The sequence below is a fragment of the Pocillopora verrucosa genome, chromosome 5 (genome assembly GCF_036669915.1).
Source record: "Pocillopora verrucosa isolate sample1 chromosome 5, ASM3666991v2, whole genome shotgun sequence".
NCBI lineage: Eukaryota > Metazoa > Cnidaria > Anthozoa > Scleractinia > Pocilloporidae > Pocillopora > Pocillopora verrucosa.
Genome location: NC_089316.1, coordinates 6,135,881 through 6,149,402, shown reverse-complemented (window position 1 = coordinate 6,149,402; position 13,522 = coordinate 6,135,881). Strand labels below are relative to the sequence as shown.

General features: G+C 38.7%; 2 protein-coding genes across 2 annotated transcripts; both read left to right on the top strand.

Annotated features, from left to right (window-relative positions):
* Positions 1–2,678: 2,678 nt before the first annotated feature.
* Positions 2,679–7,132, top strand: LOC136281198 (uncharacterized). The gene is made up of 6 exons (XM_066167460.1): positions 2,679–2,905; positions 3,020–3,327; positions 4,857–4,971; positions 5,289–5,402; positions 6,060–6,293; positions 6,440–7,132. The coding sequence occupies exons 1-6, from the start codon at positions 2,827–2,829 to the stop codon at positions 6,745–6,747; spliced, it is 1,158 nt and encodes a 385-aa protein (XP_066023557.1). The 5' UTR covers positions 2,679–2,826; the 3' UTR covers positions 6,748–7,132.
* Positions 7,133–9,000: 1,868 nt separating this feature from the next.
* LOC131777858 (uncharacterized) lies at positions 9,001–13,496 on the top strand. The gene is made up of 6 exons (XM_066167461.1): positions 9,001–9,549; positions 9,664–9,971; positions 11,423–11,537; positions 11,910–12,023; positions 12,637–12,870; positions 13,044–13,496. Exons 1-6 carry the CDS (start codon positions 9,471–9,473, stop codon positions 13,346–13,348), a joined length of 1,155 nt encoding a protein of 384 aa, XP_066023558.1. The 5' UTR covers positions 9,001–9,470; the 3' UTR covers positions 13,349–13,496.
* Positions 13,497–13,522: the final 26 nt, after the last annotated feature.

The window sequence follows — 13,522 nt, the reverse complement described above, 5'->3', positions numbered from 1 at the left end:
CTAACGGAAGGGCTGAAATATTCAGTACCTCTCCTCACCCAAAAAGGACTCCTCATACTCTCTGCAAATGATATTCAACATTAAGTGGAGACAGTAACCATATACAACCAAACTGGTCGCGACAAGGACTCTTTCTGTGTCATAGCCTGCTTACAAAAACGTGGGAAACAACACCTGGACTCTTTTAGATCTATGTGCTCGCGAATCAAAACTTTTATGGGCCCCCACTTTCTTCGAAATTGACCTCAGCTCTTCAAGATTCATCAAGCTGTGCCTTGCATGCAAGAAAATTTCGATCTACAATCTTATTTATATCCAATACAATATACAATCTTCTTCCGGTACATTATAGAAAGCTTAAAAGGGTCGGGTCGGATAAGTTACGAATCGAAACTTTGAAAGCTTAGCCTAGAGTTACTTAAAAATGGGAAAGATTAGAAGAGTTTCTTTAAGGCAGCAGATTAAAAATCCACATTAGCCTTTGATATTCGCAACTGATTCAACATCACTGTGGTAGTTTAATTTTCGGAGTACAAAAGATTAAAGGGGCTTCATATAACGAAACGAGCTGGTATCATAGAGCTCAAACTCAAACAAATATAATAAAATGCTGACGAAAACGTTTTTAAATGTTATAATTTTCAGTCTGCCCAAAGCAATGTTTAAAGTATGCACATCCAGATAGCTCATCGCGGTAGAGTGCCCAGAGAGAAATTGTTTCCAATAATTTCATTAGCGTTTTGCGCAAGAGAGGGAAAACCAGAAGGAAAACTTGCTAACGGAAGGGCTGAAATATTCAGTACCTCTCCTCACCCAAAAAGGACTCCTCATACTCTCTGCAAATGATATTCAACATTAAGTGGAGACAGTAACCATATACAACCAAACTGGTCGCGACAAGGACTCTTTCTGTGTCATAGCCTGCTTACAAAAACGTGGGAAACAACACCTGGACTCTTTTAGATCTATGTGCTCGCGAATCAAAACTTTTATGGGCCCCCACTTTCTTCGAAATTGACCTCAGCTCTTCAAGATTCATCAAGCTGTGCCTTGCATGCAAGAAAATTTCGATCTACAATCTTATTTATATCCAATACAATATACAATCTTCTTCCGGTACATTATAGAAAGCTTAAAAGGGTCGGGTCGGATAAGTTACGAATCGAAACTTTGAAAGCTTAGCCTAGAGTTACTTAAAAATGGGAAAGATTAGAAGAGTTTCTTTAAGGCAGCAGATTAAAAATCCACATTAGCCTTTGATATTCGCAACTGATTCAACATCACTGTGGTAGTTTAATTTTCGGAGTACAAAAGATTAAAGGGGCTTCATATAACGAAACGAGCTGGTATCATAGAGCTCAAACTCAAACAAATATAATAAAATGCTGACGAAAATGTTTTTAAATGTTATAATTTTCAGTCTGCCCAAAGCAATGTTTAAAGTATGCACATCCAGATAGCTCATCGCGGTAGAGTGCCCAGAGAGAAATTGTTTCCAATAATTTCATTGGCGTTTTGCGCAAGAGAGGGAAAACCAGAAGGAAAACTTGCTAACGGAAGGGCTGAAATATTCAGTACCTCTCCTCACCCAAAAAGGACTCCTCATACTCTCTGCAAATGATATTCAACATTAAGTGGAGACAGTAACTATATACAACCAAACTGGTCGCGACAAGGACTCTTTCTGTGTCATAGCCTGCTTACAAAAACGTGGGAAACAACGCCTGGACTCTTTTAGATCTATGTGCTCGCGAATCAAAACTTTTATGGGCCCCCACTTTCTTCGAAATTGACCTCAGCTCTTCAAGATTCATCAAGCTGTGCCTTGGAGTTTTTCATTAGGTTAACTGTCTCTTAAAATTATCACACAACCGGTTTTCCTCCGATGGCACGTCGGCACATGGGCGGGATACCATCAACATCCTCTGAGCGAGGACTTTGGCTCTGATCGTGAGCGTCAGTTGGGCTTTGTTGTGCACATGAAAAAGCGATCGACCCACTGTGAAAGGAAAACACTTGTTGGGTCTAATAGCTTTGATAACTTGCGCTGTGTCTAGATATTTCACAACATCGATCGCCTTCCGCCCTTTGCACGACTGTGAAATGCGTAAAAAGGAAGTTCTTATTCACCCTTTCAAAATTTGATAAAATTAGCGAAACCTAAAACAAAATACAACCAGACAAAACAAAACCCAAAACAAACGAAAAGAAAAGAAAATCCTTTTTGAAATTTTCATGAAACGAGATTGAGGTAAAAAATTCAAATTGTGTGAAACCTCTGTCTTTCAATTGATAAACAGTAAGTATATTTATGGCTGTCAGTACAATTGAGTTCTACGTAGCCATGTAATATTGAAACAACGGCGAGCCAAACATTACCGTCTCTATGATATTCAAATTCGCTTGCTTCGGTTTAGAATTATTCAGCCTGATGTGGCATAGGTGTTGCCCGAATGTAACATTTACTTCACCTCTTGTTAAGAGTTGCATACCCCGTACTTTTAAATGCTATTTAGACCCGTTTAGCAATTAAGCCACTCTCTCATTAAAAAAGTGTCGAGGGATCGTTTTTGCTAGTGCAGGTGGTTTGTTAAATCGTTGAGCAATAGTCACGATATCGACTCATTGGTGTCACGGAGACAGGTGCTCCAAGGACTTACTTTGAACATCATCGTTTACACAATGCAGGTTATTATATCGTGGTGTGGTCCTATGGCATAAGCTTTTGGTTGAAACAATCCTCTTTAAAACCGCCTCACAAGGTATCATAACTCATAGAGAGGCACCTGGTTATCACTGTCATATCAAGTTTTCTGACAATTGATAATGGAGCGCGTTCGCATTAAACTCCGATATTGCCTGCCTTTACTGGTCTGCTTTTTTCGTTGTCTTCATACCTCGCAAGGTACTGTAAACTACTTTCTACATTTTATGTTTTGTTTCACATTTTGCTTAATTTGGAGAGGTTATAACGATCAGCAGAGCTATGCAAATGACAAAATCATTTTCGTTGTGATAGGTTATAAAAAAGTTTGGACTTTTTCAAACAAAGGTCTCTATCAAGAGTCCTATGACGAAATGTGGCTGATGAATATGGTGGAAGAAACGTTTTCCTATTTAAACATCAGCAAGATCAATTCGGCTGAGGTTCAAAACAACGGCGAGTGTGCGTTTGCCTGCCTAAACGAACCCATGTGTTTTTCATACAACTTAGAGGCAAGTGCCTCCAAAACAGGAACACGCGTATGTGAGCTGCTGCCATCGGATAAGTACAACAACTCGGACGAAGTCATCATCAGCCAGAAGTTTCATCATTACAGTATTCAGGTGAGTGATCTGATGTTTCACATTAAAAAAAATTCTACATGCTCTGGGAGAAATGCCCCTGGGGTAAAGTTTATTCAGACAGATGGTTATCAATTAGAATTTCAAAACACACGCTGAGGGGCTCGCATCAATCCTGTACGAATAAATTGAAACTTATGTCCCTGAAGCATTTCTAGCTTCTTGGGTGCTCTCCAAACCTCTCAAGTGCTTTATATCTCCATGGACGCGCAACTGACCCATGAACAGATAACTTTTACATTTCCCTCGGGGTGGTTTGAGTTTCCGAAGCGGAATTCCCTCTCGCCTTTGCTTCAGAGCCTCTACAGTCGCGTCCTTTGCGTGTTCAGTCAATAAAAGTCATGTTCATGGAATTTTATTTGACTGCACAAATTCACGGAGCGCAAAACTTGCACATAAAGAAAACCTCCCAGAAAACATATGTATAAAAGACATTTCGCGCAGAGAGAATATTAAAAATAGAGAAAAAGATTCATTGTTTTAGTTTTCAGCTAAGTAGCTCCATGGGTAATAGCTGACATGAGATTATTGTTCTTTAGAAACGTGCAGACACTTTGGCGCAGCTGGACAAAATCAAATTAATATTATGGCAAAGGAATTGGAATTATATTTTTAAGTAGACTTGAATATATGATCTTTCTTTCTTTCTTTTAATATTTTGGCAAATAGAAAACTTTATTGTATGGCCTTAATGGGTATCAATAATTCTATGGCCATTTGTCTCTATTTTAAAATTCCCGCGTTATTAAAATGACCATTATTCTGTTTTAAATGAACCGTTTTCAAGAATAATCCTTCCTCGATCTTTTTTTATGATTAAGAAGTATTTACATTCGCTAGGGAAGGGAAGCAAATCATTTTTTTCTATAAACAAAGGAAGGGGAACTTACTTAACTGAGAAGAAGATAGACTACTGAGATATCCAGCTGGAGGGTGACTCAGCTCCTTATATATAGATTTGAACATATGATCTTTCTTTCGTTCTTTTAATTTTTTGACAAAGAAAACTTTATTGTTTGACGTTAATAGCATCATTAATTCTATGGCTACTTGTCTCTATTTTAAAATTCTCGTGTTATTAAAATGATCATCATTCTGTTGTTTTTATAAACAAGAAAGGGGGGGGAGTTACTCAACTAAGAAGGAGCAAGACTACTGAGATATCCAGCTGGAAGGTGACTCGGCTCCTCCAAAACTTTAAAGAGGAGCGAAATCTCTCTTTTGGTGTGATTGTCATCTTTCCTTGGGAAAATTTGCCTCACACAGATACTGCTTGATTTCTGTATGACACTAGTTTGTGCCTGGGCTGCACTGGCATAAACAGGTGTATCGTCGTTTCCCCGCCAAAGACCTAAGATGGGCATAGGCTTGATAAATACTAGCCCTGTATACATATTGGGTCTGAAAACATATACAACTAATTAGTTTACTGAGCAGGTTCTCTCTCGTTTCTGAGGCAAAGTTCAAGAGTTGTCGGTTGACTCATTGTTTTACTACTAATTTCATTTTAGACACCTTGCAGCAGAGGATCCTGTCAAAACTATGGCACTTGCATACCGCAATACGAGAAAAACAGCTATGTGTGCGTTTGCAAAATTGGATTTGAGGGGAAAGACTGCGAAACAGGTGAGGTGTTTAAATGTGCTAGATTAAAAATTTCGAGGCAAGAAATGCCAATTCCTTGGATGAAATCTAGATCTTTGGGTTGCAATTGCACAGGAAGTGTTGACGCTAATGTTACATGACAACTTCTTGGAGGTCTATTGGATGTTTAGGATTTAAATGGACATGAAGAAAAGGAATAATCTTAAAATCACCCCACAATCCATAGTTTCACTTGAAACGTTCCCAATGTCTAAACAACCTTTATGCGTATTATATATTTTTTTTCCTTTTTTTTTTTTTCTATTTTTTAATTTGATTTTGATTGATTTCTTTTAAAGTAATCAAGCACTGCGAGAAAGACTCATGTCTTAACGGTGGAACTTGCATCGATGGAGTCATTAGCTTCGAGTGTCGATGTCTACAGGGGTTTTCTGGAAAGCGATGTGAATCAGGTTTGTTAAAAATACTTTTTCTCTATTAAGGGCCTTTATGGAAATAATCGGCGGTCATGTTGTGCAGAAACCTAGAATCTATATGGAACGGAGCAACAATAATGCTAAGGCATAACGAGTCTTAGATAATTTCCACTGTTGTTGTTGAATGAGTTACAAACAAGAGCGCATGTATGTGTGCATATGGAATGTCCACTGTTAAATTACTATTAAAATAAAGCTCGGATATAACGTGCGCTGCCCTTGGTTGAAAGAGCGTGTGCTATCAGAGTACAAAACACGGGGCTGAGTTAAAGCTGTCACGCCATCTACCAATTTGTACTACGTCTAGTGTTTCCCCTCTATACTTCTTTTGGGCGCTAACCGCTTCTCAACAGCTTTAAAACAGAACAGAGCACAGTCAAGGCTTCTTTATTTTTTAATTAATATCATGATTATGATTATGGTTATTATATGCGTCTCTTGAAATTCTCTCGCAAAATGACCAACAAACAAGGCGCAATCTAAGAGCGAAGCTTCCTGTAGTAAGTATCAAATACATTTTGTTTGTTTGTTTTTTCTTTTTGGTTTTTATTTTTTCTCTGCCTCGCGGATTGAAGTTCAGGTAAGAGGAACGCGGTTGAATCAAGTTTTATGGACCATGTTATTTTTTCCTAGGCATGTCAATCAACTCTACAATATTGGCGGGCAACATAAACTTTCTCGGCAACCTGTCACATTTTTTGTCGCCTGCTGTAGGAAATAGTTCTCAGAGGTTGCTGTGCCACCGCGCCTCCACGCACGACTGGGCTGTAAAAACCTTTCACGAAAGGTGCGACAATAAATATCATACTGTGACCATCATCAAAAAAGGACAGTACGTGTTTGGAGGATACACTGATATAGCATGGGGTAAATAGACTTTCATTTAACTTCGAATTTATTGTGCCTTGAAAGGCCAAACTATGCACGTATATCAGTATCTGATATTTCCACTAGCGGCCCTTTAAACCAAACAGGGCACGAGTTTAAATTTTACCTACGTTTTTGTTCTTTAGATTCTTCTTATAATTATGGCTACACTTCCAATGCGTTCATATTTTCTCTACGGAACAAAGAAGAACTGCATCCATTTAAGAGCATGGTCATAACGCCACAACTTGCAATTTACAAGTATAAGGAGTATGGTCCAACATTTGGAGGTGGCTGGGACATTTACATTGCGGATAATGCTAACGACAACGAGAATTCATACAACAATCCTTCCAGCTACAAGCTACCAGAAGCATCGCAAGACCCAACCACAATCTTGGCTGGTACACGAAACTTCTCACCTGATGACTGGGAGGTGTTTTACCTTGAGTAAAATACCTGCTCATCAATAACCCTGCCATCAAAAACTCTTCACTTGGCATGTGATTCAATTGGCCATAAATCACCCTACAAATACTCTTAAAACCTATAGGGGTACATTCATTAAAACTAGACAAATTATCTAATAGTTTTCTGACAGCACTAATTATTTACTATCCTAGATCATGTACGATGGCTTCCATTTAACTGCACCGAAAAGCTTAAGGTACTCCTTGTAAATGAAATCCAACAAGCGGAGTGATAGATTAAACTATACTTTGAAAATATGATGATATTAATAGTAATGATAATGATAGCAATTGCAATAACAATAGCAACTATAATGATAGTAATACTACTTGTACTAATAACAATCATACCACTACTACTTTTGATGATAATAATTATAACAATGATAATAATAAAAATAATACTAAAATGATCGTAAAAGACAGAGAAAGGCTTGTTTTAACTACCCGAGGTTATCTTTGGTTTCAAGAGAGTCATGATTACGTAACCATAATTTGTTCATTATATCTAAGTCGTTATATATTAAAGTCATGGTAGACCAGAAATGCTGTGCTCGCTTTTTTCAATTTGGTTACAAAACTGCTGATTTCCAGCCCTGAGAGATGCCGGGACTGCATGCGTATAAAATGCGATAATTTCCCGTGTGTGTTTAATATCGCCAATCAGCTCCTGACGCGTGTCTCGCCTTTCACGCCTTTATGTCAAGCTCATTCCTTAATAAAGTCGACTTTTCTTGTCAGCTGAGGCCTCTAAGGTTTGTATAACAAACAAATAATACATGGCTGCTTGTTGATATGGAATGACTTAATACATCTTTCAGTTAGTACGAGCGCGATAATTGGTCAATTGAGTGGACCGCAATTCACTCTACAACCGGCTGAATTTAAAAGTTAAATTTGTTTGAATTCAAATATTCCTCCTCTTATTCGGCGCGTACTTTCAGTTTCTGAACCTCGTTTTTATAGCTTGGATTACGGCCTTATAACCGATTTTCCGATTTGTCACGAATTTTTACGCTGATTTTCGGTCATACTTGAGACAAATTTCTATCTTGAAGCGCTTCAGACGTAAAAGTTCAGCCGGAACAATAGACTTCCCCTTGATACGCCAGAGAAGCATGGTTATATCTCCAGACGATCAACTACAATTTTCGAATTGGTATTGTGTTTATATGAAGCGAGCCGTCCGTTTCAGAATTATTAGTTGACGAAATATGCCTATATCCCCTCGCTAAGAATTTTTCTGTCTCGACTGAGGTATTTGACAGTAATTGTCTCGATTGATGTATTTGACAATAATATATATCCTGTGTTATCGGCCTAAACATCAATTTACCACCGTGAAGTGCATGTTTCATTTTCTACGTGGCTTTCAATTTACCTCCATAATATTACAACTTCTACTGTGACTCCGATCAACTTCCGGTATCTTTACATAGAGAAAGTGATAAAAAGCTATAAAACCCTTTCCTTAAAGAACTTTATAGAATAAAGACCAAAATTATTTATCTCTTTTTAAAGCGTGGTAACAAGTTCCCATTGTCAATAAATAATTTATCATGAATTGAGTATTTAAAATGCGGCGTAACACTTTATTTTGGGAAAGAAAAGATTTAGTAGAGAACTTCTCTTACATGCATGTATCTTATGTAATTGCCTTTCGTTCTCGACGAATTGTCTTTAAGGTGTCCATGAAACCGCCCCAAAACTTTTTGTTTGTTTGCACTTATTTACATACAAGGGGAAAGAAAGTAAAAAATTGTGAGCAAGCCAAAAGCTATTGTTAACTGAGCGAGGACTTTGGCTCTGATCGTGAGCAACAGTTGGGCTTTGTTGTCCACATGTAAAAACGATCGACCCACTGTGAAAGGAAACAGCCGTTGGCTCCAATAGATTTGAATAACTTTCGCTGTGTTTAGATATTTCACAACATCGATCACCTTCCACCTATTGTACGACTGTGAAATGCATAAAAAAGAAGTTTATATTTACCCTTTCGAAATTTGACAAAATTAACGCAAACCAGAATAAAACATAACCAAACAAAACAAAACCCAAAATAAATGAAAAGAATAGAAAATCCCTTATGAAATTTTCTTAAAACGAGATTGAGGTAGAAAATTCAAATTGTGTGACACCTTTGTCTTTCAATTGATGAACAGTCAGTAAATTTATGGCTGTCAGTACAACTGAGTTCTACGTAGCCGTGTAATTTTGAAGCAAACGGCCAGTCAAACATTACCGTCTCTATAATATTCAAATTCACTTGCTTCGGTTTAGAATTATCCAGATGGTGGAATAGGTGTTGCCCGAATGTAACATCTACTTTACCTCTTGTTAAGAGTTGCATACCCCGTACTTTCAAAGGCCTTACATGCTACTTCGACCCGTTTAGCAGTTAAGCCATTCTCTTAATAACAAAAATGTCAAAGGATTGTTTTTGCAGGTGCAGGTGGTTTTGTTATATCCTTCTGCAATAATTATGATATCGACTCTTTGGTCTCACGGAGACAGGTGCTCCAAGGACTTCCTTTGAACATCATCAGTTTACAAATTACACAATGCAGGTTATTATATCATGGTCTGATCCAATGGCATAAGCTTCTGGTTGAAGCAATCCTCTTTAAAACCGCCCCACAAGGCATTATAACTTATAGGGAGGCACCTGGTTACCGCTGTCATATCAAGTGTTCTATCAGTTGAAGATATGGAGCGTGTTGGTCTTAGACTCCGATATTGCCTGCCTTTACTGGTCTGCTTTTTTCGTTGTCTTCACACCTCGCAAGGTACTGCAAACTACTCTCTACATTTTATGTTTTGCTTCATATTTTGCTTAATTTGGAGAGGTAATAGCGATCAGCAGAGCTATGCAAATGACAAAATCATTTTCGTTGTGATAGGTTATAAAAAAGTTCGGACCTTTTCAAACAAAGGTCTCCATCGAGAGTCCTCAGACGAAATGTGGCTGATGAATATGGTGGAAGAAACGTTTTCCTATTTAAACATCAGCAAGATCAATTCAGCTGAGGTTCAAAACGACGGCGAGTGTGCGTTTGCCTGCCTAAACGAACCTATGTGTTTTTCATACAACTTAGAGGCAAGTGCCTCCAAAACAGGAACACGCGTATGTGAGATGCTGCCATCGGATAAGTACAACAACTCCGATGAAGTCATCATCAGCCAGAAGTTTCATCATTACAGCATTCAGGTGAGTGATCTGATGTTTAACACTGAAAACATTGTACAAGCTCTGGGAGAAATGCCCCAGGGGTAAAATTTAATTAGACAGATGATTATCAGTTAGAATTTCAAAACACACGCTAAGGGGTTTGCATCAGTCCTGTAGGAATAAATTGAAGCTTAGATAAGTCCCTTGGAGTCTCCTACAAACCTCTCAAGTGCTTCATATCTCCATGGGCGCGCAACTGAAACATGAACAGAAAATTTTTACATTTTGCTCGCGGTGGTTTGAGAGTTTCAAAGCGGAATTCCTCATAGGCTTCGTTTCAGAGCCTCTACAGCCGCTTCCTGCGCGGGTTCAGTGAATATGAGTCATGCCATGGAATTTTAGTTGATTCTGCAAATTCACGGAACATAAGAATTGCAACAAAAGAAAACCTCCCAGAAAAACATATGTATAGAAAACAGTTGGCGCAGAGAGAATGCTAAACAGAAAAACATTTCATTTTTTTAGTTCTCAGCGAAGTAACCCCATGGGTAATAGTTTCCAGAAAATTATTGTTCTTAAGCAACAAACAGACACTTTGACGCAGCCGAGCAAAGTGAAATCCACTTAATGGTAAATGAACTCGAATTATAGCGGAGCTCGCAGAGCATAGCCCTATAATTATACAAAATAGCAGTCATCCATCAAGCAGAAAAAATTTTGTTGTACGACCGTACGACCGTACGACCGCACAAGGTGCTACGTTTAACATGCTTGGTTAAATGTGCCGCGGGCCCATCAACGCCACGGCTTTGACTAGTAGTCCAGTGGTCAGTGCACTGGGCTCCGAGTCGGACGACCCGGGTTCTAGTCCTGGCTGGGGCAAGGCGTTTTGCCCTTGAGACGTGCGGGGAAAAAAAATGTGAGTTATATATAGATTTGAACATATGATCTTTCTTTCGTTCATTTAATTTTTTGACGAAGAAAACTTTATTGTTTGACATTAATGGTATCATTAATTCTATGGCTACTTGTCTCTATTTTAAAATTCTCGTGTTATTAAAATGATCATCATTCTGTTGTTTTTATAAACAAGAAAGGGGGGGGGAGTTACTCAACTAAGAAGAAGGAAGATCACTGAGATATCCAGCTGGAAGGTGACTCGGCTCCTCCAAAACTTTAACAAGGAGCAAAATCTCTCTTTTGGTGTGATTGTCATCTTTCCTTGGGAAAATTTGCCTCACATAGATACTGCTTGATTTCTGTATAACACTAGTTTGTTCCTGGGTTTCACTGGCATAAACAGGTGTATCGTCGTTTCCCCGCCAAAGACCTAAGATGGGCATAGGCTTGATAAATACTAGCCCTGTATACATATCGGGTCTGAAAACATATACAAGTAATTAGTTTACTGAGCAGGTTCTCTCTCGTTTCTGAGGCAAAGTTCAAGAGTTGTCGGTTGACTCATTGTTTTACTACTAATTTCATTTTAGACACCTTGCAGCAGAGGACCCTGTCAAAACTATGGCACTTGCATACCGCAGTACGAGAAAAACAGCTATGTGTGCGTTTGCAAAATTGGATTTGAGGGGAAAGACTGCGAAACAGGTGAGGTGTTTAAATGTGCTAGATTAAAAATTTCCTGCCATTTATTAATAATTACACCAGCGCTGCATCATAACTTTAACGCAAGACCGATACTTTGGGTACAAAATTTCAGCCAGAAGCAGTGCGAATACGTTGGGTTCCAATTGCAGAGGAAGTGTTGACGCTAATGTTACATGACAACTTCTTGGTGGTCTGTTGGATGTTTAGGCTTTAAATGGACATGAAGAAAAGGAATAATCTTAAAATCACCCCACAATCCATAGTTTCACTTAAAACGTTCCCAATGTCTCAATAACTTTTATGCGTATCATGTATATTTTTTTCTTTTTTTTTGCTATTTTTTAATTTGATTTTAATTGATTTCTTTTAAAGTTAACAAGCACTGCGAGAAAGACTCATGTCTTAACGGTGGAACTTGCATCGATGGAGTCGTTAGCTTCGAGTGTCGATGTCTACAGGGGTTTTCTGGAAAGCGATGTGAACCAGGTTTGTTCAAAATACTTGTTGCCTATTAAGAGCCTTTATGGAAATAATCGGTGGTCATGTTGTGCGGAAACCTAGAATCTATATGGAACGGACCAACAGTAATGCTAAGGCATAACGAGTCTTAGATAATTTCCACTGTTGTTGTTGAATGAGTTACAAACAAGAGGGCATGTATGTGTGCATATGGAATGTCCACTGTTAAATTACTATTAAAATAAAGTTCGGATATAACGTGCGCTGCCATTGGTTGAAAGAGCGTGTGCTATCAGGGTACAAAACATGGGCTGAGCTAAAGCTGTCACGCCATCTGCCAATCCCCTACACTTCTTTTGGGCTCTAACCGCTTCTCAACTGCTTTACAACAGAACAGGGCACAGTCAAGGCATCATTCCTTGTTAATTAATATTACGATTATGAGTATGATTATTTTGAAATCCTATCGCAAAATGACCAACAAACAAGGCGCAAGGTGTAACCTAAGAGCGAAGCTTCCTGAGGTAAATACCGTACGCGTTTTTTTTTTTGTTTTTTTGTTTTTGCCTCGTGGATTGAAGTTCATGTGACAGGCAATGCGTTTGAATCAAGTTTGATGGACTATGTTATTTTTTCTTAGGTATGTTAATCAATTCTACAATATTGGTGGGCAACACAAACTTTCTCGGCAACCTGTCACATTTTTTGTCGCCTGCTGTAGGAAATAGTTCACAGTGGTTGCTGTGCCACCGCGCCTCCAAGCACGGCTGGGCTGTAAGCACCTTCCACATCAATTGCGACCATAGACCAAACACTGTGACCATCATCAAAAATGGCCAGTACGTGTTTGGAGGATACACTGATATTCCTTGGGGTAAATAGACTTTCATTGAACTTTGAGCTCATTATTCCTTTAAAGGCCAAACTATGCATGTAAATCAGTCTCTGATATTTCCACTGTACGGAGTTCTAGTCAACGGCCCTTTAACCACTTCCTTACACAGACAAGGTAGTAGTTTAAATTGTATCTACCCTTTTGTTCTTTAGATTCTTCTCGTTCCTATGGCAACACTCCTCGTGCGTTCATATTTTCTCTACGGAATAAAGAACTGCATCCATTCAAGAGCATGGTCAAAACGGGAAAAAATGCAATTTACAAGGATTCGACGCATGGTCCAACATTTGGATCTGGCAGGGACATTTACATTGCGGATAATGCTAACAGCAACAATAATTCATTCACCGTGCCTAGCGACTTCGAGACGCCAAAAGGAGCAAATGAGCCAACCACAATCTTGGCTGGTACACAACACTTCTCACCTGATGACTGGGAGGTGTTTTATCTTGGTTAAAATACCTGTTCATCAACTACCTTGCCATTAACAACTCTTTACTGGGCGTGTGATTCACGAGATAGTTTCAGATATCTGCTAGTTTCAGCACTACTTATTTACTATCCTAGATCATCTACGTAGATGACTTCCATTTAACTGCACTGAAAAGCTTAGGATACTCCTTGTAGATGA